The sequence below is a fragment of the Leptosomus discolor genome, chromosome 10 (genome assembly GCF_034619465.1).
Source record: "Leptosomus discolor isolate bLepDis1 chromosome 10, bLepDis1.hap2, whole genome shotgun sequence".
NCBI classification, from domain to species: domain Eukaryota; kingdom Metazoa; phylum Chordata; class Aves; order Leptosomiformes; family Leptosomidae; genus Leptosomus; species Leptosomus discolor.
The window spans coordinates 7,478,099-7,505,487 of NC_141400.1; the positions used below are offsets into that span (position 1 = coordinate 7,478,099).

Below are 27,389 nucleotides of genomic sequence, written 5' to 3' on the forward strand. Positions count from 1 at the left end.
TTAAATTTTGTTTTTATTACCTGCAATGGAAAAATGTTATTAAGTTTGGGTTTCTCCACTATTGCTCCCACCACATGTGTCTGCTGGGTGGGGGAGGAAGGCACTACACTCCACATTACAGGCAAGCCAGACTTTCAGGCTTTGGAATATACTGTGAAGTGAAGGCCTGGCCGAGATCTATACCCTCCCAGCTCTCTCCTACGCTGCTTCTCTTCGTGCATCCCTGCGCTGTTGCCATCTTTCCCTCCACTCCACGTTCATCCGCAGGCCTTTTGCGTCTTGCCTTTAGGCCTACCGCAGTGTAACATCCTGCCAGGTAGCAGCTGAAGAACCAGGGCTCAAACCTCTGGCTGGACCACTTCACCCTTGCCACCCCAGTGCGTGAGGTGCCTGACAGCAGGAAAGCCGCAGGTGATACACGGTGGCAGAGCCAAGTCCACAACTTGCCAGAGAAGCAAACCAGCTGTGTCTCTAACTCACTCCATCTTCCCCCCCAGCAAACACACCTTCAGTGGTCTGACCTGACATGCCCCCTGCCCAGGTCAGGGCACAAGAAACCCGCCTGGAAAGCACGGCAGCAAACGGCGCGCTGGCAGTGCCCACCGAGGCAGCCTCCTGATGTCTGGTGTCAGACACACGAGATGCCATTCCCCTTTCCTCCCCAAACGCAGCAGACTAGGCAAGACTCATGTCACCTCTGGTTAAATTTGAGAGGAACAAGGACATGGTTACATCAATACCTAAGCTTACCTTCTTTAAAAGGAGTTTTTGGAGGAATATTTTCCTTGCTATCATGCTGGAAAGCTTCGGAAGGATCAAAACGCCTAATGCCATGAATTGCATATAGTTGCTCCTGAAGATTTCTGTTGATTTGCTTTTCTTTTGCTAGCAATGCACGCAGTTTTGAGACATCCTGAAGAAAACAGGATACTTGGAAGTTAGATTAAGAACAGGAGAAAAGCCTGCTTCATCATTTACTGAAGTAGCCCTTTTGACTAACACTGAACACAAACATACGTACACAATTATTGGTGGCATTAAAAACCAAACCAGATCCAAACATAGAGGTGTAGAGAAACCAGCACCACTGTCTAATTGCTGTGTAACACCACTAAGCAGTATGGTAGCCTGAAACATTCAGCTGCTGCTTTCAGCAGATAGTTTACTAAGTCTAGAACCTCCAAAAGAAGTAAGAAAAAACCAACCAAGCTAAGAGTAGGGATAGTTATTTGCACTGGTGATCCCTCTGTCCATCATTTATTTGGTCAAAACCAAAACAAATGCTCTCTGTGTTTCTGGAAGCCAGTGGTTTATTCTAATCCAGCAGGGAATGTAAGAACTATAGAGAGCAAGTAGTTTGCAGGATTAGTCTATAAATATTTAAAGCAACAAAGAATCAAGCAAATTAGTAACTTACAGATTTCTAACTTCTCATTTCACAAACCTGCTTCAGGTGGGTATTCTCTTCCTTCAACTTCATAACATGCTTGATTTTTTGCTTCTGGTTCTGGTGGCCGAGTAGTTTAGCATATGCATCACTTAGTTTATTCAGTTCTTCTTGGGCTGCACCGTGCTCATTTAAGAGCATATTCTTCTCTGCTTCAAATGCATCTAGTTGTTGCTGAAATACATATTGAATCTTTTTCAAAATCTCCAAAATAAACACAGCTTTTTACTGAACTGAAATCTGCAAAGATTGGTTTGGGAAGGGGAATAGCTGGCTCACGGGATTATAAATTAGGAAACCGCTGCAGGATAAATGCCTTAGAATGGGAAATAGCTTGTTTACTCCCCAAGAGTAGAACTTGAGTCAACTACACAAGTCTTAAGTCAGATACTAATAAACACCAACTTCATAACACACCTGAAAAGGCTTAGTTTTGTTATGTAAATCTTCATACAGATTACGCCAGGTCTTTATCTCTTCTTTTAAGCTAGAGGTCACATCTTCATTTACAGTTTTCCTAAAAAGCAAGAAGTGGAGTTGCATTATGTTCACTGTTGGCTCTCAGCACTTCTTCACACTAAAACTCTGATGTGCTCTAATGTGCAGGTTTAGTTTGAGACAACTCACCTTGATCTCTCCATGGCGAGTTTTCTTTTCAGATCTTCAATTTGTTCTTCCAGTTTTTCCTGAAGCTTAGTCATTTGTGCAAGGCAAGACTCTTTCGTTTTCTCTGTTTCCGCTTCTTTTAGTGCAAGCTCTGCCTGGACTTCTAAAAGCATCCTGAGGAAAATATCATCCATCCTTAGATAATTCTTAAATTTTTTTTTTTTTTTACACTACTCTAAATCTGAAAACACAAGTAACGGTGATTGAAAAGCTGTTAGTAGAAGAACTAAATAAAGGTTTGCACAAACAGTGCTACAAGAGAAAAACAACAATACAGAAAGCAATTAAGTTCAAGATGCACAATATTTTGAATTTCTTCTGAGAAGCAAGCAGTGCTTTTCAAGCAAGGAAAGATCCTATGTTTATTATTTACGGCTCTTTAATGCCAGCAGCTTTCAGTGCAAGACTCTTGAGCAAACCTCTGCATGTGAAGTCTAACTATTAAAGCAGAAACTGGTCAAGACTGTTCAGTGTGGATGTACTGAAGAGTTCAAAACTCTACACTAAAAGCATTGCCTTCCCTCTCCAACCTCAGCTGTTTGTTATATCACCCAGGTGGAGACTAAGATTCCCTTCCCTGCCATGCTCAGCCAGCAACTCAAGCAGGAAATAACTTCAGTTGTTTTTCTTTTACCAGCTCCAATGGAAACTGGAGGCAATAGTAAGTAGGTGGGGAGGAAACCAAGGGCAGCACCTGAAGCAGCACAGGTGTTTTAAAAGAAGCTGGGGTAAGCACTAAGTGTCCTTGGGACAATCTTAATGTTCTGGCTACAGGTGAACAAGACAGCAGAAGCATTACAAACCTTTACAGAGGCATTTTATAAATCAGCAAAGAGAGAGTTGGGAAGATCCAAAATGCCCAATTCAGTTTGGCTAAAACAGCATTTTAATGCACTTGGGTATCTAATTTATTCACATGCAACAGTTAAAGATTAGAGCATAGTTGTTGATTTAAAACCAGCTTCAAATTCAGAAGCTAGCTAGGAACTACGTGAAAAGAAGCAGGGAAGGAAATCTTCCAGCACACACAACACGTGTTCTGTGATGCAGCTCATGTCAGGCAGCTACCACAGTTGCCTAATACAGGTGAACGTACACCAGGAACTTTTTAGGCCAAACTCCCCCACTTCCTCAGTCAGTTACTTGTTCACAGCAAGGGGCTGGCTCATGCTTGCACAGTGAGCTGGAAGGAGAACATACACCTTCAGGCTGCTGTTAGGCAGTCAGAGAAACATGTCCTCAGCTAGTGGCCCAAGACAACTTCTTGGGTGTTACTACTCATCAGCTACACTGTGGTGCTTCATCTTAGGCAGAGAGAAAGCCTTTACCTCACTGCCGTGGGAATTCATGGATAGTTAATTGGCATCTGTTTGCGAGAAGAGTTTGAGGTAATGGAGTGGCAAAGGGTGAGCTCTGCATTAAACACTTGTTTGTCTGTCCCTGTGGATCTTATTTGCGGAGCAGTCACTAAGTACTATTTCTGATAAAGACAATGTTCCAACGCAGTTCAGTTCGGTGTTTTCCTTTTCCTACACGTTCCACATAAGGGAAAAAGTCCAAACAATTGATTGAACAGAACAGTTTTCTAATGCACGTAAACTTAATGAATTCTGTCTGTCAATAGTTTCAACCCTCCGTACTAGGAAAAGGAAAAAACTGAAGCTTACACCAACTACTGATTTTATCTGGTAGAGCACCCTGTTAAGTTCTAGTTAAGAAGGGGTGTTTTAGCTGGCATTCTTTAGCTTAAGGAAAAGTTTGTCTGTCTAGTACCTTGCACATTCTTCTTTTGCTTTGTTTTTGGTGTATTCCGCTTCCTGAAGCAGCTGTAGATTATCTTGGCCTATTTTTTTTAGATTGACAACTTCTTCTTGCAGAGAGGTGTTCTCCAGTTTAAGACTGCGTATTTCTTCAGCTGTTGTCTTCTTGTAGCTGGTATTACAATAGAAATAAGAAAAAAAAATCTTGTTCTTTAGGCAAAATAGAGATTGACATGTTGAGGCCTTACAAAAGCAATACAAGCTCATGCTAGCAAGTATAAAAGATTTTATGATCTGGAGGTATGGCAGTGTTCTGGCACTGATAAATCCAAAGGTGAAGCACCCCCACATATCCATAAAGCCATAAGCAGTAACACTACGATAAATTCTGCAATACAGATACTTTCACATTTTGTTAGTTAAAGAACAAAATACCTACTATATCTGAAGCTTATTTTAAACACCAGAAGACCTACTATCTGCAGCTTGCATCGGCAAATATCCCACTAGATCCTTCATTACTGCCTTGCATACTTCGAAATAACCCTATCACTTTTAAAATACTTGCACAACTTGAATATTGAGAGGAAATATCTGCAAGAACTGTAGGAAAGTAATCTTGATTCAGTGCAAGTTTTGAGTCTAAACAAGGAGTCTTTTGCAAGACGCTTGCTGTTTCGCAAGAGGTTTTAGTGCAAAGCCAACTTCTTCACTAGTTACAGCTCTCCTTGAGATTCAAGAGCACTTGAGTATTCTAATTGGTTACACTTTGGAAGAAGAAACATCCAGTTACTGAAACTAGATATTGAGTATGTCATTACACTTGAGCAGTACTCAAAAGGAACAAATGTATTTCTAATGCCCTGAAGTACCACCACAAAATTCCCTGCTTTAATACTGTACGAATGCTCACATGCAGTGTTAAGTACCAAGGCATGAATAAGCAGACGTTTTATTGTAATCTTAGAGATAATCCCCATCCTAGATCTTAACAGAACTTAAATACCTCTCAAACTCAGCAACAGTCTCCCCAAGTTTCCACAAGGTATTGCTAAGCTCTTCTTGGATTTGCAGAACAGCATTGCGGTGCATTCCATTGATTTGCTCCAACTCAGCATTCTTCCTGAAATAAAAATTCAGCATCCCATGCTGGAGATAAGTATGTCCGAACACATTACCAAATGCTGTTTGTTGTGTCAGTTACAGAGGGCTTGCAGTGGCAGCAACAAGCTAATTGTGACAAACCAGTAACTTCTCTGCCACAACTTCTCAATTATTAAAGCACAATCTTCATAGCAGATTTAACTAAGCATTTCCCCCTCTCCTTATTTTCCAAGATAGCTATAGAACAGGTTGAACACCTAATAGTAAACTTTCAACACATGAAAGGCAGAAACAACTTCCTTGAAAATCTTCCCTAGTCATTGTCCTCTCCAGGGCAGAAACATCCAATACAACATGCATGTAGCTTATCCTTCACAGCAATGTCATAGTACTACAGTACTGGCATTTCAAGCAAGTAATTAAATAGTTTTAAATTAAGACAATATAAAACTGATTTAAGTCATTACTGATAGTAATTAGATCTAATGACTAATCAACAACTAGCAAGAAATAAATTCACATCTGTTCAGGTCTCTAATTCAGGTGTAAGGCTGGGAAGCTTTGTTTACATCACTGATTTATTTTTCTTTCAAAGCTTTAGAATAAGAAAGTTTGACAAACCCTTTCAACTCCCCTTCCATCTGCGCAAGTTCAAGAGCTTGAGATTTGATTTCTTGTTCCAATCGCTTCACCAACTTCGCAGCTTTCTTCTCTTTCGCATGCAATTTATTCAGCTCATTCATTGTATCATTCAGCTCTTCTTCAAGAAGACGTCTCTCACTTGTTACCTCATCTTGAAATTCTAATAACTTCTGAAGTGTTGATGCAGATGACTCCTGCATGCCAGAGTACCACAGATTTTAAAGCTACCAGTCCTTTTCTAGATATTAAAGGCTAATTTGCAATGTTCAAACCCTGAAGCACAAGAATAAGATCAAATCTACAGGAAGAACCAAAACACCCACCATACCAGCTATGATTCTCAGAGCTATGGGACCACACATGGTTTCTGCTGGCCAGCACCCACTTGTACGTTCCACCGATCAGACCATTATTAATGCAGCCATCTCATGTGTAACCAAAATCAGAACCTTTACTGTCAGTCACTGGGATTAGAGTCTATTTTGAGACTAATCTATAGTTTGTATTTACCTTCTCTTGCTGCAGCTGAGAGACCATCTCGTCATGTTTCTGAAGCAGGTTTTGGTGTTCCTGTTCTTTTAAGTCAAATTTTTTTTTCAGGTCTTCTATTTCAGCATTCATATTCAGGAGTTTTCCTCTTGTCTCAGACAACTCTTTCTCTGCATAGAGGAATCGTCAATATAATACAATTTCCCTTATGTATGTTCAAGAACTACACCACCTATTTTACATAAAACTTCCATTCGAGCTTTAAAGTTAGGTAAGGGGCAGGGGGGGAAACACACACAAACCCAAACCCCACATCATATCAAAAGCACATCTTCAACCCATCTGGAAACTCCTCTCAATTGGCTGAAAGTACACCACTTAAAAATAATTTTAACAGGAGGAATCTTTGGATAAAGCAACCTGCCCTCCTCAGAACAGCAGCATGGCTAGGCAAAACCAACTACATGATTTAATTCCCCAAAGCTTCTTCCTTACAATACTAGCATATACAAGCCAACTGGTACACAGACAACTGAGTACCAGTTCCGGCTACAGAACTGCTGGTTTTGGGGGAGAGAGGGGAAAAAAAACAGATTAAAAAGGGTTCCTAGACACATTCCAAATACCCCAATGAACTTTTGCACAAGCTGCTAACAGTGAATTGAGACAATACCATGTTCCTCACTCTTCATTGAGAACCACTAAGTAATTTGTGTTCACCTTTCAGATTAAAGCCATTCCTACTATGTGAACCATTTTCATTCTATACTATCTACTTTAGTAACACTCCATGGAAAAACAAATTTAGACTTAACAGATGTCAGATTCAAGGTAGTTTCCGTGTTGTTAGAAATATGCCTAGCTGTTTTCAGCTGGAGCTCAGAGGCATGACTTTTAGCTTGGAACAAACCAGTCTAAACTGACATTTTAGAACAAACCTATCTGAGATACTTTAAGACACATCAGTGACCCCACATATGTGAACAGCATACAAGCACTAACCATTACCTTTTTCTTGTTGAAGCAACTGACACCTTTCATTAAGTTCTTTTACCAGTTTAAATGATTCTTTCTCTTTTGTTTCGAGGATATCCCTCAGGATGTCAATATCTTGGTCTTTCTTTATCAGTGTCTCCTCCATCTGGGCAACCTCTAGTTTGTATTTCTCAACTGTTTCTGCAGCACTACTGTAGGAGAAAATTCAGGTATTTGTTACAACTAAATTTTGTTTGTAAGCTTACACTTGAGCACAAAAGAAAAGTGTTTAGGACTGATTGTTTCCAAGAGGAAAACTGCCTCCACCAACTTCCCCAGACACAAGTTTTTGCACATTAATACATAAATGAAAGTTAAAACCTATTCATTTCAACACTGATGTTTTGTTTTAAGAGAAACTTATACATCACACAAATAAAATATAAAAGGTTTGACTAAAACAGAATTAGTCACTGTAACTGATGTACAGATGGTTGCTACATCCTGGTTTTTTACAAAGCTGAGTTTTCACAGAAAAGTATACACATTAATAAACCATATTTTATAAGAGTAAGCAGAATCTCGAGCTCTATAGCCATTTAATGAGGTATCGCTTAATGAGTAAATTGCTAGTGGTGGTGGGGGCAAAGAGTGATGTAGTTTAATTGAAATACTTCTGTATTTTCACCATGTTCTGAGCTAGGGACACATTACTGTGAAGTCTGGTTAGAGTTTCAATCAGTTACAAAGCACTGGATTAGTAATTTTCAAAATCAGAGCGATGCCCATTATACATAATTCATCACAACTCTTAAATGCAAATCAGAGTATTGTAAAGTTCACCTGAAGGTGCATTGAGGGATTTTTTGCTCTATGTACCTTGTTTTACAAGCGAGGACTAAAAGACATTATTACTGCCAGTGCCTTGGAGGAAAAGGATTTAGATTGATTTATGTAACTATAACTCAGGCTAAAACCCCATGATTTTAGGACCCTGATACAAAACACTTCCATAGTACTGCTTATCCCAGAAAAACAGACATTTAGAAAGATAATGAAAATAATATTTTATGACTCCTTCCCTTTGTGTGGAAAAAATATCTGATTTCTTTTCTCCCTCCCACTGTTGAACAGAATTGTTGCCAAGGTTCTACTTCACCAGTCATAAGTGAGGCTTAGTTTTACTGCCTTTTAACTTACCCAGTCCAACTCAAGAACAATTTGTTACCTGAGCTCTGTGATGTATTCCAGGAGTTTTTCAGTGTCAGACTTTTCAACTTTCTCAGTAGCAGACCTAAAAACCAGCAAGTTTTTGTGATTGATGTATTTAAACAAATTCAGAGCTACTTGTAAGCTATTTGTTTACAAATAAGCAAGTAGAAAGGAACCATTGAATCACAACTTAGTAGCAACACATACTTTTCATAATGCAGTTTGGCTGACAAACTGCTATTGGCTCCAAGAGGTGATTCTACCCTCTTCTGATACTTGTTCCATATGGTCATCTTGTATTGAAGATGTTGAGCCATATTCTGCCACAAGGAAGCATGCTAGAGCAGCTGCATTGGCTAGACAAAGGATCATTTCCTCCCTTTCTGAATCGCCCTACCTACATGTAGGAAGCTTTGTGTATTTTAAGTCTAACAGAACTATAAAAATTCTGCTCATATTTGAGCACTTGGATGTCAAGTAAATGCAGAAAGCATAAAAAGGATGCTGCAGTGCTGGTCATGCAAACTTGACAGGTGAGGTATCTTACAAGTTCACCCTTGCCAAGTTCCCAACCTCAGAAATAGCCTATATCGTGCTGTTCCTGGGCAGCAGATTACATGATTTGGGCAGAACAGAAAGAGTTGATTTGGAACTCTCTCTTCCTACATACAGCTGCTTGAGCCAAGACACTTTGCAGTTGCCTGTCTTCAGAGAATGTGGCTACTAGGACGCAACTTTGAAGGCACACTTCGTTGGAGAACACGCATGTGTCCATCAAATCTGTGTCTGTGCCTGGCTACTGAATTAGGATCTCAGCTCCCAGCCCACTGCTTTTTCATTCTTGCTTATTCCTAACTTACTAGTGTAGAGGACCAGACGCTGAAGTATCCCATCTACATGAATGTCTTGCTCCAAGATGAACAACAATCCTTTTCTTAAGTCACATGTCCAAGAAAACTCCACCCATACCACAGTGGAATAGAAAGGGTAGAGTTCATCTTTTGGAAAAAAGGCTAGATATAGTAGAGGAACAATATTTTGTACGTTCATTTTACAAGAACACAACAGTTCCTAAAACTTCATTCCATCAAATTTATTCCAGGTTACAAATACTAACAATTTCTACCCCTTTTCAATAGGGACACAGCCTATATTTTCCCTAAACTACACGTCTACTATAAGGTGTAAGCATTATAAGCCCAGCTAGACGATATAATGTTATTTAAGTCAATTCCCTTCCTTACTACTTACAGTTTTTCTTCTAATCGTGCTACTTTTCCTTTTGAATGCTCTAGATTCTTTTGTACTTCCTGCAGTTTCATCTCCGCGTTTTCCTGCTTTGCAAGCGCGGTCTTAAAACAAAAGACAAATATTACCACCACAATGAGATTCAGTTCTAAGAGACAGAGGTAAACTGAAATTAATTCATAACCACAATTTAATGATAGCGCTTGATACTATGCTAAATGTGATTCAGAGTATCTATCTGTAAAAAACACTATCCATTTGTATAAACAACAAGCACCACCACCCAAAACCCACACACACACATATAGGAGCTCCAAGCTATACTTAGGACCACTGGTTTTCAAACAATTTAGTAGGCTGCCCAACAGATTGATATTGTAACAGAGGTACTTCTAGGCTTCCTTACTTGAATTCCGATTTACTCTGCACATTAACAGCAAAATCAAGAACATTTGTTGGTTGATCTTTCTTTCTCTATTTTCACTCTACAAAAAGCAGAGGAAGCTACCGAGCCAAGGACATAAACAACACATGATCTGCAGTTCTGTGCTAAGTCCTTCATTGTCTGTTCCTGAACAGCTCAGATTTACTATTCTGTGAGGTGCAAACGCTCATACCTTTTCCTTAGCATCCCTCTTGTTTCTGAGCTTCATTAACTCCATGCATAGGCTGCTCATTTTCTTCTGCATGCCATCTTCAGATAGCTTATTAGAGACAAATATAAAACCACTAAGTGTAACTCCTTCACATGAATTACTCTTCACGCAATCCTTTAAAGCATCCCCTCCCACCCACACCACTTGTCTCCACCCACCCTGTTAGCAGGTCTGGGAAGGCAGCAGATCCCGCTCTGTCTTTAGACAGAAGTGCACGAGATCCCAAACCAGCCACGCTCCGTCCCTGTGCCAATGAAAGGGCACAGGGAACAGGAAAGCAGACACTGATCAGCCACTGAAGTTTCCTCTTGCCCTGGGAGCTTAACAACAGCAAAGACAAAGCAAATATGCACTTATTTGGCTAAATACCTTTGACTTCAGGAGCTCGTTGGTTCTAGTCAGTTCCAGAAGCTGTTTTTTTAGGCATGCAACATTTGCCGAAAGAGATGTTTTCTCCTGAACTGCAGCACTCAGCTTTGCCTCAATCTTGACAAAATCCTCATCCAGAGCCTGAAGTTTTTTATCCTGCTCTCCACGCTCTCTCACTAATGCACGAATCTAAAAGAAAAGAGGCATTTTCTTTATTTCCTACTATCATTCTTCTTAATTAACATCATTAGTTTATGCTTGTGGTTCTCTTGAAGAGGCTAAACATCCAAAGCATATTAACTTCCATTCAGAATATATATCTTCAACTGTCATTCACAGGAAAAGAGATAACAGAACCACCAGAACTCCCTGTCATTACACACCAGATTAGCGTCCTAGCATTTCACCTGAATTATTTGTCAGGTGTTCTGAGCCAGCAGAACATGTTAAAGTTAGAATAGTCTTGGCTTCAACTTGCAACAGAAGCCAACTCTCCCGTTTGGCTGTGGAACAGAAAGACACAATGTGATGTGAGACACAGGAAGCATAGATTAGTACACAGAGGTGCCATTCCACAAACAAACCCAATGCTTTCCACCTACTGTAACATCTGATAATCTCTGTCTGCACAGAGCAGGCATATACTACATTACGCAAAAGAGGCTAATTTACCAGCTTGTATTTTTTGTTATGGTAAGTGGGAAACATATTACAGGATTGCACCCACACAATATATTCATACCTCCTTCTCCAGTGCCTTCTGCTTCTTTTTCTCTTTCATAAGAATAAGATCTTTTTTAGGCTTCCGAGTCCCATTAGCTGGCTTTTGAAAACAGATGCATTAGAAATATTTAAGCTGATCTCTAGCTGCACACTAGTTTAACAACAGTTAGATACAAGAGTGGATGCCTTCCTAGAGACAATACTATTAAAAATACACACGCATAAAACAAAAAGCAAACATCTCTCCCACACACACAGGGCAGACAACGATCAGGTTAGGATGGGTTTTACCACTGTACTTTCTCATAAGCATTACTGTGAATGGACAGCTCATAACCACTGTGACAGGAAGGAGATTAAGGAAGCTTGAGACATTACCACCTCCTAAACTCCATAAAAAATCTCTTAACCACAGGTTTGTTTGCAGAATTTCATCCTACATCATGAGTATCAGTTAAATAAAGTAGTAAATCAGGGTTATTTTTAAGCTTGTTAAGCTATGCCTCTTCAAAACCATATCCTCACACATGGTACTGAGAACCCGCATAAACAGTACCATCACCTCTGTTTCTTCTACCACTAGCTTTCTACTCCACCCTGTCCACCATAGGAAAGCCAAAACACTATGTTCTTAAAAAGAGGCAGCTGCACCATAGTTACACGGTGAGCAAGAGGCAAAACCCCTGATATTGTAACACCAATGACAACAAGCCACTCTGTAGGCCCAAAGTAATCATCATGTGATTCCCAAAGATGCTGCAGGTTCATTTTTCCTTCTTAGTTACTAAGGAAGATAGGCACAACAGTGTGTTTCATAGTTTACTCAGGTAGGTTAACAGTAGTTGTATAGAGGGGCTACATGATTTAACCCGTCACAGCAAGATCTAGCTGGAATTTGACAGTGCTACAGAAACCAAGAAGAGCCTGACCGTTGATCCAAGAGATGCAACTCTTGTTACAGGGGTGGGTGCATCCTTCTCACTGCTCAGATTTGTCTCACCTGCAGAAGGACACAGAAAAGAATGGTGAAGGAAGAGGGTGGTCATGTACACAGTGAGAGAAGTTTAACCAAACTAGATAAGGTTAATTGACTTATTATACAGAAGATAGAATGCCACCTGATTAATCATTAGACTATCTACTTCACAGCCAAATGCCAGCTGCTTTCTTACTGCCATCTGGCAGTTCAATATTCGTCATCCAGGCACTTGACAGAGTTTAGAGAGAGACTATCAGATGACAGCCCATTTTGAGAAATCAAGTTTTCCCCCCCATCATCCAGATCCATGTTGTCAGTTTTCAACTGAAGGATGCTTCATAGCTGAAAAAAACATGAAAACATCTCTAAAACCAAGGTAAATGAAGTGGTTAAATCACGTATTTGATCTCCAGAGGTCCCCCTAATTAGCAGAAGTCACATATAAAGCTAGTTTTGGAAAATTCAGTTCAACATGTTTTTTACAGCTGCTGTCCCCGGGAGCTGGAAGGTAGGCACCGAGCCCCTGCAACAGGAAACAGTTTCTAAACAAGAACAGAGCAGTAACAGCACATCAGCGCTAACAACTGTAGCGTTCAAAGATATTATACCACTGTGCTCTGGGCAACTTTTACAGCTACTTACTCTTCTGTTTCCTAACCCGTTGACATGTTTCAGAGGACAGAGACCTTTTCAGTGCATCTGAAGATTTAACATCATAGGGTCCTTGCAGTGGGGTGCATACTAGAAACGAGATTTTTCAGATAAGCATGAAGAAAATATACAGCACACATGGTGGGGGAAAGGGCTGGTTTATGACACCACTAATAAAAGTAGGAACTGTGATTTATGTATAGAATATTGCAAGGCATCTTATTAGTGACAGCAGTGCAGTAACTTCATAAAGAAAAAACCCAAACGGTTAGAGAATCTTAATGCTAACTGGTGAAAAAGCCAGCAAAGTGTTAAAGGACAAAAAGCAAACGTAACTTTTTTTTTTTTTTTAAGCGTCTTCTTCTAGTTTAGAAGAGACTACTTGCATGTTATTGAATACCAAACTTTTCCTACACGGAGTTAAGTTAATTAAACTTTAAAAAAAAAATTTAAAAAGCATTTTATAAAATTAAACAATTTTAAGGGAAAGAGCAGACAGAAACAAGATGTCCACAAATTCTTCAATTATATTATTGTGAGGCGACCTCGAGCCCAGCAGTGCTCATCTACTTGCGTCAGCTTTCTGCCAACGGGAGCAGCTTCATTCCACACGAGAAAGGCGACGGCAGCAGAGAGGCGTCCAGCTGCAGCCGAAGCCCGTCGGCAGAAACTCTTCCACCGCAGCCCGCCCCCAGCAGCGGCCCCGCAGCGGCGGCGAGTCCCGCAGCCCCGCACGGCACCGCGGGAGCGCAGCGAGCCGCCCTTCGCCACCGCGCCGTTCGCTGCTGCACTCAGCGGCCGTTCACCCACGACCAGGACTCGACCCGAGGCCGGAACGTCCTTCCCTCCAACGGGGACCCCCACAAGGGCGCCGGCAGGAGGTGCCCAGGCGCGTTGTCACCGGCGCCGTCCCGGCAGGGACAGCCGAGGCGGGAGGATGGACGCCCCGCGGCGGCCGCAGGCCGGCCCCCACGCCCCGGCCCCCACGCCCCGCCGCCCGCCATCCCCCGCGGGCGGGCGGGCGGCCGCCGCGGCGCACGTACCGCAGCTCTCGTTGAAGCGCCGGAGCGGCGCCCTGCAGAAGGCCATGGCCGGACGACGCCCGCCGCGTTGCGCTCCCCTCAGCTTTCAAAGGGACCAACGGCCACCGCCGCGCGCCCCGGGCCGCCAATCACCTCCTCCCGTTCGAGGCTCGCTCGGCCAATCGGCGCCCCCGGCACGGAGCACGCGCGCCGCCGTTCCAGCGCCGCGCTCGCGGGCGGGTGGGAAGCCGCGGCGGCGTTGCGCGCATGCGCAGGGCGGGCCGCTCCCGTCCGGGTGGGAGGGGTCCGGGGCCGCCGGGGCGGTGCGGGGCCGCCGTCTCCCATGTCGGTTCCCTTCGAGGAGCGGAGCGGGGTGGTGCCCTGCGGGACGCCCTGGGGCCGCTGGTACCAGACCCTGGAGGAGGTGTTCATCGAGGTGCAGGTGCCGCCGGGCACCCGCGCGAAGGACGTCCGCTGCAGCCTGCAGAGCCGGCACATCGCGCTCTCCGTGCGGGGCCGGGAGGTGCTGCAGGTACCGGCGGCGGCCGAGGACGCCGCGCTCCTTGCGGGAGGCGAGGGCAGGGCAGGGGAGGGGAGGGCAGGGGACAGCAGGGGAGGGGACAGCAGGGGAGGGGCGGGCCGGGTGGGCCGCGACCAGCGCGGGGGCCTCGGGCGCCGGTGGTGCGGGGAGCTCCGCTGCGGCCCGGGGGGATTACAATGCCTCCCTGCCGTGGTGCGCTTTTCTTTTTCTTCTGTAAGCGTCTAGACTTTGATAAATTGGAAACGAAACTTATTAGAAACAGTTCTATCGAACTGCAGGGTCTTTTAAGGACGATGGGAGAAATAAAGAGACAAACTTAGCACAGCTTCGCTCGCTGCTAAAAGCCGAACCCACCGGACCAAAAGCAGATTTACTTTCATGTTGACAATGAAGATTGCTTCGTAGCATAACGTATACACGCTGCACCATAGCTGTACGTGGCTGTTGGCAGAAACACTCATCTTCATGGCAAGTCTGTTAAAAATGGCTTTGCCCTCTGAGAAACACAAGCCCTTTCAATGAATTGAGATACTGAAACAGTGGCAGGTATTTTTAGTTCATTTTAAAAAAAAAACGGTTGGGTAACAAAAAATAATTCTTTGCTAGTCCATGCGCAAGTCCATACTTGCAGGGCCAGATCACCCTATTCATTTTCAGCAGAAAACAAGAATGTAAGTTCTTGGTTTTTAGTTCTTCACAATTCAGTACGAACTGGATACTGAACAGGTTTTCCTGTTTTGTAATGTTGTACATGTCTCTTACAGGGTAAACTCTTTGACGCTACGATAACTGATGAAGGAACGTGGACGTTAGGTAATACCCTACATCTGAAATGACATTATAAGGGCCGTAGAACTTCTCAAAATATGCTGCAGAAGAGTCTACCCCCTTTTTTTAATGGGAAAGCTGACTTTCTCCCTGTACGGAGCTTTGTAAAAAAGACAATGGTTATTGCCATAGGGAACTGAGGTAGTACAAAAGCCCCAGAGATGAAGGTTAATGGAACAACACCGTGTCGAGGAAGGCAGTAGTCAGTAGCTTACAAACACTTCCGTATAGTGAGAAGTTTTTCGCAAACCCTCGTTATGGCCAGACAATTAGGGTACAGTTGTGTGGTCTGGGCCTCTCCATAATTGTGACTTTTCTTGTCTTTTCTCATTCTCTTATGCATTTTGTTTTTGGGGTGGGTGACAAAATCTGCAATGCAAGAGAATCAAAAAGCAATCTAAAAGTCACACTAAGGTACCTACAGATAATGAGCAGAAAAAGCTTCTCTGATCATTACATCATAAATATTGTAAAGTGTTCAGAATATTTGGGGGGTTGGCAATCCTATTTGTGGACTGCCTCTTGCTTAATGTTTTCCTATGATAGATTTTGTTTTGCATTCAGTATTTATTCTAAATATTGATTAATGGTTTAGAAACTTAAACATGAAAACTAGAAGTATAAACAAACACTTTGAAGTGAAGCCTTCTCTTCCAGTACGTGAATAATCTTCAAAACACACTTTATAATGCTGTATTTATTCAGTTAAGTAGAACTAAACATCCTACGTGTTAACTTTGAAATGTACATCCAGTGTGTTGTCTATAGGCATACTGACTCTGTGTAAAGAAATTGATTATATCTCCATATGTCGCTAAAACTTAGTTCTGGCTTTTATTTGTAACAACTCTCTGTAAAGCTTGACCTCAAATCCTTCATTTTTGCCCTAGCTGAGCTGTATGTATTAATAGATGAAATCTCTTCTCTGCCGTGAACCTCTTTAAAAGGTTCGTTCATGTTTGCAATAGAAGTACTTACTATGAACTGTGTTTTAATCCCTTAAAACAGCCTCAGCATTTTACAGGCCAGAAAGGGGAGAGATGGCTGGACAGGCTATCTTTGCTTCAGCCTTTGTTTCTTGTTAATATTTATCTATTTATCAATAATCCTGTTGTCATTGGCATGAAGAATTTAAGTTACTTCACCAAAAAATTCTCTGCTTGTTAATGGTGAATTCACTGAAACAACAAAGACGACTGGCCCGTAGGGCTGAGTTTAATGGTTGCTGTATGTGTCTGTTTTCACTCAACAGAAGACAGGAAGCTGATACGAATTGTTCTGATGAAGACAAATCGAGATGCTGGGAATTGTTGGACGTCTCTGTTAGAAAATGAATATGCTGCTGATCCTTGGGTGCAGGACCAGATGCAAAGGAAACTTACACTGGAGCGATTCCAAAGGGAGGCAAGTTAAAGAACTGTAATTACTCCTTATGTTTGGTGTTTGCACACAGAGGTTGTGGCCATGAAAGCTGAGCAAAATGGTTCTGCTATCCGGTGCCATGGAAACATATACTATAGTTCAATATGTATAGGCTCATGAGGCTTTATCAGTGTACTCTCAAGAGGTTATGCTGTCTGTAATCTGTCTGAAGGTTCTGTGAAAAGTTAAGATGAGTTTGGGGAGTATTGCTGTTTTAGGGCTTGTTGCATAATACTAACAACTTTTCACTTCAGTTAGGCTACACACGGTTTCTATTATTACCTAGAATTATGACATAGCCATATTTACAACAAACTTCTAACATCAAGCTCTGTTGAATGTGTTGGTTTATAACATCAGATGATGTAGAAAATTTAGCTGGAAAATATTTTCCTTGCCCTTTTACTAAAATTGCTTAAATTGTTTTGGTACACCTTTAGCACACAACTATTCCTATGTGTCTGCAGAGACAACTTATTACTTAACAGCTGTATCAGCACACTACATACTGCAACAAAGAACATAATTTTTATGAAACTTGTTATCCAGCGTGGCAGGTAGTTGTATTTTCAAATACTAATTTCAAGGGACAAGGTACAAGGGACACCAGAAGCCAGAAATTTTTCTTAAACTTCCCTTACTGTTTCTTTACTGGGAGATACAACCGTTTGCCTGAGAACAGTATTACAAAGTCACTTCAGCAGTAGGCCACCAAACTATGACAATTGAAGGTTTATCTGTTGATGCATTTTCCAAGAAATTCAGTGCCATGACAAATGGATGACAAGCTGATCGTTGTATGTCCTTGTTACAGTAGCAGAATATTAACAGAAACAATTTGGGGCTTTTTGTTGGTTGGTTGGGGGTTTTTTAAACATTTTTATTGTGAATAATCTATCTATTTAACTTTTCTCTTGCTTCCATCAGAACCCTGGATTTGACTTCAGTGGGGCAGAAATTTCTGGAAATTACAGCAAAGGAGGACCAGACTTTTCTAGTCTTGAAAAGTAACTGGTTTTATCTTTGTTCCTTGAGAGGAATAACACATTACACTTAAGGACTAGAACCATGTAACTGGTGATCTCTTCAATGGATTGGCATCAAGTAATAACTTCAGTGAAGAGAAAGAAGATCTCTTCCAGTAGAATGAAGACAAAGCGTTACCAGCTGATTTATAAGCTGCAATAACTTTCTAATACTAAGGGACAAACTATAGAGAAAGGTGTACACAAAAAAAGTGACATCTTTAAGTAGAATGTTGGTTTTGGGTTATTGTTTTGGTTTTTTTAGAAACATTAAACTAGTTAGTTATAAATCTACCACTTGTCTTTATGCAAGAAAACCTTACTCACTGTTGAAGAACAGATGTTACACGTCGAGACATTTAGTATTTTCTCTTAACTTGCAACAGGAAGGATATTAGGATGGCCAGTTACCCCTTCCCTCTGTAACAGTCCTCTGAGAATTTCTAATGTCGTTCTAAAAAAGTGATTTCAATAAACTACTGCATCTTGCCTCAGATAAGGTTTTGCAATCCACTGTGCTGTCAAATATAGCACTAATGATTAATACTTGCTATCAGGTAAGGGATACTAGAAAACTGAAAGGTCAGGTGAAAGTCTGGATATAAATACCTTTGTATGTTGAAGTAATATAGCCTTTCAGTATAAATATTTAAGATTTTGAAATTAAGAGAATATAATGACTTTTGAAAGGAAGTTCCCAAGTAGGAAATGGTATCTCACATCTATTCATTACCAACATATAGCACAAGTTGTTGATACTGTATCTAAGAAGCTGTAGATTTTTATAGATAACAGTTTTTAATTTAATAGCCAGATTTTAAACTTAGCTGTGGCATGATACAGTGTTTTGCACGTGCCAATTAAGTATCGGGGAATTTTCTACTTACTGTTTGTTAAGGATGCAGCAGAGAAGCACTCCAGCCACAGCATTATCTAGGATGAAGGCTGTGTCAAACCGACTCACAGAGGATTGCCAAATCCTATTGTATGCTGAACACTGAAACTGCTGCCTGTACTTAAGTCCTAAGCAGAAGTCCCACTGGAGATAAACTGCCAGCAGCTGTCCATCGTAGTACTGAGCCTTATTTCTAAAGTTGTATCGTTATTTCAGTTGGCATAAAGCAATAGTCGAGGAAGAACGCTTTCACTGTAATTGCATCCACTGCTTGCTTCTTGTACAAGCAAGCAAGCAAGCATTAATGCTCCTGGAAGTCAAGTGAACTCCTTCTACCCATGTCATCTTTACAGAATGTAAAGTAAGTCCATACGCTGTGCTTGGGTTTTAGAGAACTTGGCTTACTGTACAAAGGAAAGTAGTGTGGTATCAAGTGCTGGTTTATGGCTATGAAGTTTTGTGCTCCTAGTATAGAAGGTGGATGGAATAGTTAAACAAACGAGACTGCTGCAAAAGTAACTGAAGACAAAGGGACGATAGAAAAGTTAGCAGCAAAATGCTGAAGTGCTGTCCCTTGAAATAGTATTTTTTGTTACAGCCGTTGGTTTGCACAGGACAGTTTTAGCAGAAGTGTAGAATGGCATCCGAGACAGCAGTGCATGAACTTACATTTACTGTGTGCACTTTCAAAACCCAACTTTATTCCTATATTTTCTGCTTTATCAAGTAGCACAAGTATCATCCTACAGCTAAGTCCAAGGCTGATGTCAAGGAAAGAGGACAACGGTGTAGTATGTATTCAGGCATCAAGGCTCAATTGTTTTGAGGGAAGGTTTGAACTACCTGGTTGGCTACTTCTGTCGTCTACTCTAAGTTACAGACCTCTAATTTTTGAAGAATCTAGAATAAAAATATATTGATGCTGTGACTTTCCTTAATTAGTATCTACTCAGTTCTCAGTCTATACTTTAACAAATGGTGGGTTTTGTTCCATCTCACAACAACTGGCATTCAATCCCTTGCTGCTTAGACAAACAGTAACAGGGATTTGACAGATGCATAAATTTGGGTATGTGATAGTATCCAGAGCAACCCACTCTATAGGAAATAATCCTGTGTACTCATTCAGAGTGCTACTCTGCTATGTAAATGAGTGGAGGACAGGCACAGGGCATTTTTTTCATGAATCTGGTTCAAGATCAGCTCTTTATCAAAAGGACCATAGCTGTTCCGAGTCAGTTAGGCACAGAAATGTATAGCTAAACTTATGCCTAGTCCACGTGGGATGCTCAGATCAGTGCAAAACCTCAAATCTTGGGATCAGAAGTCTGAGTGCCAAATTTGCTTAAGCAAGCACCATCCGTGTATGTACTGCAGTGCATAGAAACAGGTGGTATGTACTATCACATAAATAATGGAAGTGGGTTGAAGTCAAATTTGAACAGTCTAAGCTACTAAGTCAGTCTTTGCATCTTGACACTTTCGCATCCCAGAGGATTTAGAGTAATCAAGGGCCAAGTTAAAATCATTTTAATCAACCACCTTGAGTTTTTCCTGTTGGGTCTCCCATGTGGTCTCAACCTCTTAAAAAAAAAAAAAATTGAAAAAATCTCCATCATCTCTTACCTCCTGCCTGGAAGTTTTCAGGGTACTGTTCAGATACAAGTCATTTTATAGGCTTCCTACTAAGATGTTTTATAACAAACAGGAAAAAAGTTACTCAGTTAATCACATTTCAGTGTTTAATTGAAAGGTATATATCTTAATATTGAGACATGACAACTAAATTGCACATTGCATCTCCTCCATCTCCCCCAGCAGGCTGACCCCACCTTTCTCCAAATCCCTTGTATGCTTTTCGCAGGCCAGCACGCTGCACAGATAGCACTGTTACATGTTCTGTGGTGCAACCACTCCATGAGTTCATGAGAAGGCTTGATTTGTCCAGTACAGAGCTTTGGTATGAAGTCTTCTGTGAAAGGTTTACCTAGTCTGAGATATGCAAAGAATGGTTTCCCCCGCAGCTATTACCATAGAGGGGAAAGGGTTGGCTGGCTAACATCTAAGCCCACATGATATTCAGAACACTGATCCCTCCTCCACGAAGTCCCTTCACAGGGCAATCAGTTATTGACAGCCTATCGCTAACAGCCTCTGCTCCACAGTGACACAGAATTCAAGGTCATTAGCAACGTTCCCCAACACCTCTATTCATCTTACAGACAAGAATACATTCTTGTTATTCACGTCCTTGTCAGCACCAGAAGCACGGCATGCGTCAAGTACTCATCTGGTCTTCAGAAGAAACAGCTGTACTTCACGAAGCTTACCATTGGAGATCAAAGTTCAAGCAGCCTTCGGTGTTTCTCAACTAGATTGCTCCTACAGACAGGCCAGGATGGGGCATTAGCCCTGCTCCTACTGCACCTGTAAAAATACCCCTGTTCAGCGTCAGTGTTAAGCTCTTGTACAGTGACACTTTGGAAAACTGATGTCAGATTTAGGGCAGGTGACCCAGTACATCCCCTCAGCCTTCATTTAGGTATGAAGTTTTTACACCCTATGCAATAATTCGTAATCTCGGGAAACTACACCTCTTACAAAATACTGAAGTTACTGATGCTGTGTTAGTGACTACCTTTTATAAGGCAATGAAATAAAGATTCTCTTTTCTCCTGCTCTAGCTACTCGACACGTTCAGTGGGTATCACATAGCCTAGTTTTTAATGTGTATGGTAGAAGGCCAGTGCCCTGCCCAGCAGGGGCACTGCCTAAACAGCAACTCAGGTGAACTGACAGGCATTTGCTGTTGTCATCAATATTAAATGGGATTAGACTTTAGTTTGATTGAGACACTGCAGCGCTGTGCTACTGCACATGATGTTTTCCTAGTGTCCCATAATCTTTGGAAAATGAACCAGATTTTTAAAGTTAAATATATAATTCAACACCTGCAGTTACAGTAAACTGAGGTTAGACTACACAAGCTGCTCTACAAACTATAAGTGTTAAAATTCCTTGTATCAGTATTGTGGTATTTCACTGAACAGTCTAACAAACAAGACTGAAAACTGACATTATTTGATATTATTGTAATCATCATGAAAAGAATGTATTTGCTGGAAGATCTTTAGTCTGAAATGTTACGTATTCTTTCCATAAGTTGAGTTCTTCATTATTAAGATCGTGTTTCAGACTTTGTTTCTCAAATATTCATGTGTCTGTTGACAGGGTCACAGGTCTCCTCATTTTATTGTACTCCTGCAAAAAACAAACAACAAAAAAACAGTCAACTCAAGGGCTTTCTGCAAGACTCAAACAAAGCATCAGACTTCAATATAGCAAGAAAAGAGCAAGACAGCTGTTACAGAAAATATGTAGCCTTTGGAATTAAAAGTCTAGATGAGGAAGTAGTTCACATTTTCTACAGAGTAAAAAACCCAGTAATATGAATAACTGAATTACAGTTTTTAGACCTTATTAGACAGTTATACAAGTAAAACTGTATAAAACTGTCTTCCTTTTAAGTGGTTTAAATGAACAATTACAATGAACTCATTCTAATAGGCAACTGTTTCCTCTTAGCTGATGCTTTTTAGGACAGGAGCAAGCTGAGTTTTTTCTCTGCCTTTTCACCAGTTTTACTCCAATTTTAGTTTGAATGATATCCCAGTGTCTGTAGAACACATTTCCACCCCCACAGCACACCAGAGGATCGGTTCTTTCTCCAACATTCATATGTTAGGTTGCCACTTTAGGTGCAGCACTGGCTCACACATGAACGTGAGAATGGACCAGCCTCTATGACAGGCCTACTACGTTTACATTACGTGTCTTCAGGAGGTTACCTACACAGGACAAGAAACTTTGAGGCAGTTAACAGCTCATTACTTCTACATTACCAGAAGTTGATTTTACAAGGAGTTACCTATTACGAGCTGGTCTCTGGAATTGTAGGAAGGTGTGTTATTCTGTAATAGCTATGTTTCAGCTGCCTTGCTGTACGTCCAGACACAATCCATTTTAGTTTCTGGACATTTGGTTTGGAGCACTTGCTCGAGGAATATTCGGTAAGGCACTTTAACACCAGTTCCTTCCAGAAGGTCAAATCTCTGTTGCTTATCTAAATAGCAAGACAGAATCTCATCTGTTAATAACTCATTAAATCCTTATTTCATACATGTACTTTCAGCTTCTTCACTTAAGACAGGAAGCCAAAGATCCCAAGCCAAATGGGAAAAAAAACCAACCAAAACAACAAAGCCAGAAAAGAAACCAGTATGCCAATGGACCTCCCCAGTCCCCACTGTGTAAGCCCTTGCATGCATTTTAATTCCTTCCTCCCCTGAAACTTTATCTATACATACCTTGGAATGCAGCTGCAGAAATTCCAATGCCTCTGACAACTCCGGCAGTTTTTGTTCCTCTATCTCTAGTGCCATAATAGACAGTGCCAAGACAGAAGGCTGGAGAGAGAGAAAACATTTTAAACACGGCTTTGTTAAGTTTCAGGAGTCTCATTGTCTTTGAGCTTTCGGGACGTTTACCTTGGCTTTAGAAAACATGATTCTGCAGTGACATGCCTTAAGCTGCGTCTCAAGTCTCTCAAAATTAAGGTATTTTCTCCTGTAATAAAAAACAGATGAGTGAACGTACAACGCAAGCGTGATCAAGGCAGCACCACCCTGAGAACTCCGAAAAGCAGCAAGAATGTTCATTATCTAAACAAAGACCTCATTTGTCCCAGAAGTTCTAGGGTTACAGTCAAACAGGTGTTCAGTTTTGGCAGTCCTCATGCCAAAAATAAATCTCGTGTTACACTGGGGAGAGTTGCATTGTCAAAATAGGCTTACCAAGAAGGAATTTTAGTGCTCACTAGCAAAAGGAATGTCTTTCTAAGCCAGATTTTGAAATCTTTGCAATGAGGCAATACTTAGTGCAGAATAAGCAGAGATTTATTATACCATCATTATTGAGCAAGTTTGTTTTTTGGCTCAGAGAGCAACACTCTTTAGATCAATTTATGCAAACGACATTTAAAGTTAAAATAATATTAAACCACAGCTACTCACATTGATAGATAATTACCAATAAGGGGGAAAGTCTCTTGGTTTTTTAGGTATAGAAAGCCCAATTACTCGAGTAATTTCCCTGCTTGCTTTTCTACACAGGCTTCCTGATCACAAACAGTCATAGCAACGTAAGTATTAAGATATTTTACCTTTCAGAACTTAAATTCTCATGAATGAGTGAATGATATAGTTGTAGAAATTGAAAGGCTGTTGTAGCTTTGACTTTCCAGCATAGCTTCTCCAATACGATTTTCTCCATTCTCATCATATCAGAAACAGTGAACCTATACTGGCTTATTCGAATTAAGTCAGTGGCTAAGGGAACATTTCTTTCTTCTTCCGATGCCTTCACAGCCAAGTAGAAGCAGCTGAGTCCAACACAGCCCAAGTGTTTAGGCTGTACCTAAAGAAAAGTAAATTGTTGTTACTTTCAAAGAGGAAGACTTTTGATCAGCCATTTCAACAGGTAAGTACCAACTATGTAGGCACTAATGTATTTTAGGAAAAAAATTTGGGGGGGAAGTGGAGGGGGTTATTCTGGGTTTTTTTTCGAAGACTGAGGAATAAGTGTTTTAACTACTTACATTCTTTATTAACTAAATGAGAAGATCATTACACTACAAGTTCTGCCTCATTCATCTAAAAAGCAAGACTGCAGAACAGTATATTTTGATTGAGGCAGAAGGGGTTTCTTAATGAGGTTCTATAATAGTCTAATCAGAAGCTTTTAGGACTTAAAGCGTTGTACATATTGGCTTAAGCAAGAAGAAAAAAAAGGGGTGGTTTTTTTTTTTACTCTTTTCTATAGACACGCACACACATATCTATGTACACATACATATATAAATTGACTTATTTTATTCCATAGGCATTACAGGCCCCATTTTTACTGCTTATTTTGGATTCAGAAGTCTTTCAAATCATAATTTTCCTATCCACTCACTCTAGCTTTCTCATTTTTGTTTTAACACACTAGGAAAACAAGCTTTTGTTCTTGACCAAATAGCACAGTGGTAATCCAATCCTGTCTCGTTAGACAATTAAAAAGAACCCAGGTCAGCATGCCACATATGCACAGTAGAATGGAGTGCTAACTAAATGTTTTACCATTTCCAAGTGCTGAACAGCATCAAGCCTCTTGATATACACAAGTCCTATGGGCTGGTTGAAACCGCAGTAAAATAAGAAGTAATTTAAGGTGTTTGTGTACACATTCGACAGGAAAGACAATCCGTCTTGGTCTAACCCATCAATACGGCCTGCATTTCCAAGCCTATGAGCACCCTCAAGTTGAAACTGATGCCCTCTTTCTTCTCTTTGCCAGAGGAAACAGCTCTCTTAGCAATACTAAAACCTGAACAGGGAAAGCCATTTTTTAGCTCTTACACAATGAGAATCTCTAGAAGGAGCTTAATCTTTAGCCATCTAAACCCAAGATATTCTAACTTATCATAGGAACAAGGCTGCAATGAGCAGAAGCTAATGACTGAGAGCTTACACTTTAAAAAGCCTTACCTTCATTTTTGACAAGAATCTATCCAAGAAATTCACAGCTAGTGAAAACGTCTCTGTATGGAAGCCAAAGAACTGAGTTAAGCTGAGGAGATCTTTCACTTCAAAGTCTCGCAGCCTTGCAGTCATTCGGAGGCCATTATCATGAGCAGATTCAATTAGTCTCAGGCCAGAGGCCTTTGGCTGACATCTTAACTCCTGTTCCAACAGGGCTGTAAGCTGGTACAGCAGTTCCTGAGCTTCCGTAGTTACGAGAGTTTCAATCATCTGTAACGAGAAACAAACCTAAGTGCATCGAACAGCTAAAAGGGGAAAAACTTCCCAAGTTACAGTTGGCTCCAAAGCAAAGCCAGAAACTCTCCTGTGCCTGTAGGTACGTGAACCCCTCGTGTGTCAGCCTAAGCACTTTTGCCGGGGAGCAACACGGGCGAACATCCGGAACGGAGGCATCAGCCCGGGCACACCCCGGCGGCGGCAGCGCCCGGCCCGCAGCGCCGGTGACCGGTCACGCCGCGGGCGCAGCCAGCGGAGCTCCCCCTGCCCCGAGCGAGCCGGGCCCGAGCTGGCCCGTCAGCTGCGAGCCGCGGCGGGCGCAGCCGCCGCCCGCTCCCAGGAACAGCCTTCTCCAAACCAAACTTCAGCGCTGGCCGCCCGCCTCAGGGACCGGCGGACACGGCAGCTAAGCCGGCAGCAGGCCGGCCCGGGCTCCGGGTCAGCCCACGGGAAGGCGCCCACCGCCGGGCCCGGCACGCTCCCACCGCCCGGCACGGCCCCGCCGCGACCCCGGGCCCAGCAGCGGCGGCGGGGCCGCGCATGGCGCACGCGCCGCCCCCCGGGACATGCCCGGGCCTGCCCCTGGCCGCCTGCGGGGCTCCGCTGGCGGAACAGCGACCTGCGGGCTCCGGCGGCGGGACGGAGGAACCAAGCGCGCCCCGCGGGCGGGCCGGGCACGGCGCGGAGGAGCCCAAACCCGCCGCCGCTGGGGCCCGGCCCAGCCCCGCGCCCTTACCTTGTCCCTGTCGCCCTGCTCCCTTCTCTCGCTGGGCTGGCCCCGAGCCCGTGTGACCCGCAGCGGCAACCGCAGCAGCGCCGAGGGGTCACTCTAAATCCCTGCCCGGTTCCTCGGGCGCCAGCGACCTCCGAGAGAACGCCATGCACCCGCCAGCCCGCCCGGCCCGCACCGTCCCGGCTCTGCCCCGCCCAACCCGGGGGCGGGGCTGAGCGACGATAGACTTCCAGGGAGGCCAATCATGAGGCGCGGATGGCGGGAAGGGCGGGGCGCCGGCACTAGGAGACTTGTAGGGCCGGCGTAGTGGCGGCCTCTGGCGGTGTCTCCGCGCGCCGCCTCCCCTCCCCTTCCCTCGCCCTCAAGCCCGCGGGCGGCACTGAGCGCCCGCGCCACCGCAGCCGCCTCCCCGAGCGCGAGGGCTGCAGCCGGTGTCCCCCTGTGGCGACGGCCGCGCCGCGGTAAGGTCCGGCCCCGCCCCGCCGCGCCCGGGGCTGCGAGGGACTCGGTACGGCCGCTCGCTGGGGAGCCGCCAACCTGCTGGCCGTGCGCTTAGGCCGCCCTGCGAGCGGCTTGTAGGCGCTCGTGGCGGCTCCTTGCTGACTTTTCGGGTCAGGGGAGCCGAAACCGTTCTCCTGGTGGGCTGAGGGCTGGTGGGCGCTGGGTGCCCCCGCCTGCCCCACGGCTGAAATCTCTGAGGTGTAGGTCAGGGAGGGCTTGGTTTCTAACGCTTCTCAGCCCCTCAGAAATGTTTTTGTACGTTCATGGAAGGTCAAGACTAACAGAACGGCCCACTCAACCTCCTGCTTAAAGCGGCCTGGGTTGGCAAGCTTCGTCTGGGACTCAGGCAGCCGTTTACAAATGCACCTGCCTTCGTGGAATCATAGACTGCATTGGGCTGGAAGGGACCCCCAAAGGGCCTCTAGTCTAACCCACCTGCCATGAGCATCATCTTCCTTGGTGGTGTGTGTCTGGTTGAGTGAAATAGCAAATACTCCTTCTGCTCAGGAAACTGACAGGAGTTACTCGGGGTTATGTTAAGGTGAATGTGTTGCAGGTGAAAGTTAATTCTAGTTTGTTGCAGGTGTCAGGTTGTGTACAAACCTTCTTAGGTGTCAGGTTGTGTACAAACCTTCTTTTTTTTT

General features: G+C 43.0%; 3 protein-coding genes across 4 annotated transcripts; 1 reads left to right on the top strand and 2 right to left on the bottom strand.

The window, feature by feature from the left end:
* On the bottom strand, window positions 1-14,010 carry HMMR (hyaluronan mediated motility receptor). Its single transcript, XM_086470986.1, has 18 exons — window positions 13,952-14,010; window positions 12,913-13,007; window positions 12,221-12,291; window positions 11,311-11,391; window positions 10,569-10,757; window positions 10,161-10,247; window positions 9,547-9,647; window positions 8,312-8,377; window positions 7,117-7,295; window positions 6,130-6,278; window positions 5,599-5,813; window positions 4,880-4,996; window positions 3,887-4,045; window positions 2,075-2,227; window positions 1,865-1,964; window positions 1,445-1,621; window positions 751-913; window positions 1-20 (listed from the first exon to the last, which is right to left on the bottom strand). The coding sequence occupies exons 1-18, from the start codon at window positions 14,008-14,010 to the stop codon at window positions 1-3; spliced, it is 2,181 nt and encodes a 726-aa protein (XP_086327112.1).
* A 276-nt stretch (window positions 14,011-14,286) lies between these two features.
* On the top strand, window positions 14,287-17,838 carry NUDCD2 (NudC domain containing 2). The gene is made up of 4 exons (XM_086471070.1): window positions 14,287-14,475; window positions 15,249-15,297; window positions 16,565-16,716; window positions 17,662-17,838. The coding sequence occupies exons 1-4, from the start codon at window positions 14,287-14,289 to the stop codon at window positions 17,743-17,745; spliced, it is 474 nt and encodes a 157-aa protein (XP_086327196.1). The 3' UTR covers window positions 17,746-17,838.
* A 2,532-nt stretch (window positions 17,839-20,370) lies between these two features.
* On the bottom strand, window positions 20,371-25,505 carry CCNG1 (cyclin G1). Of its 2 annotated transcripts, XR_015183815.1 has the most exons (7): window positions 25,242-25,505; window positions 23,876-24,129; window positions 23,202-23,280; window positions 23,022-23,120; window positions 22,583-22,777; window positions 21,731-21,915; window positions 21,062-21,081 (listed from the first exon to the last, which is right to left on the bottom strand). XR_015183815.1 is itself a non-coding variant. In XM_009949747.2 (6 exons), exons 1-5 carry the CDS (start codon window positions 25,503-25,505, stop codon window positions 22,586-22,588), a joined length of 888 nt encoding a protein of 295 aa, XP_009948049.1. In that variant the 3' UTR covers window positions 20,371-21,915; window positions 22,583-22,585. The 2 variants fall into 2 exon arrangements, 1 of the variants encoding a protein (XP_009948049.1); XM_009949747.2 differs by having other exon boundaries at window positions 20,371-21,915.
* Between the last annotated feature and the right edge of the window lie 1,884 nt (window positions 25,506-27,389).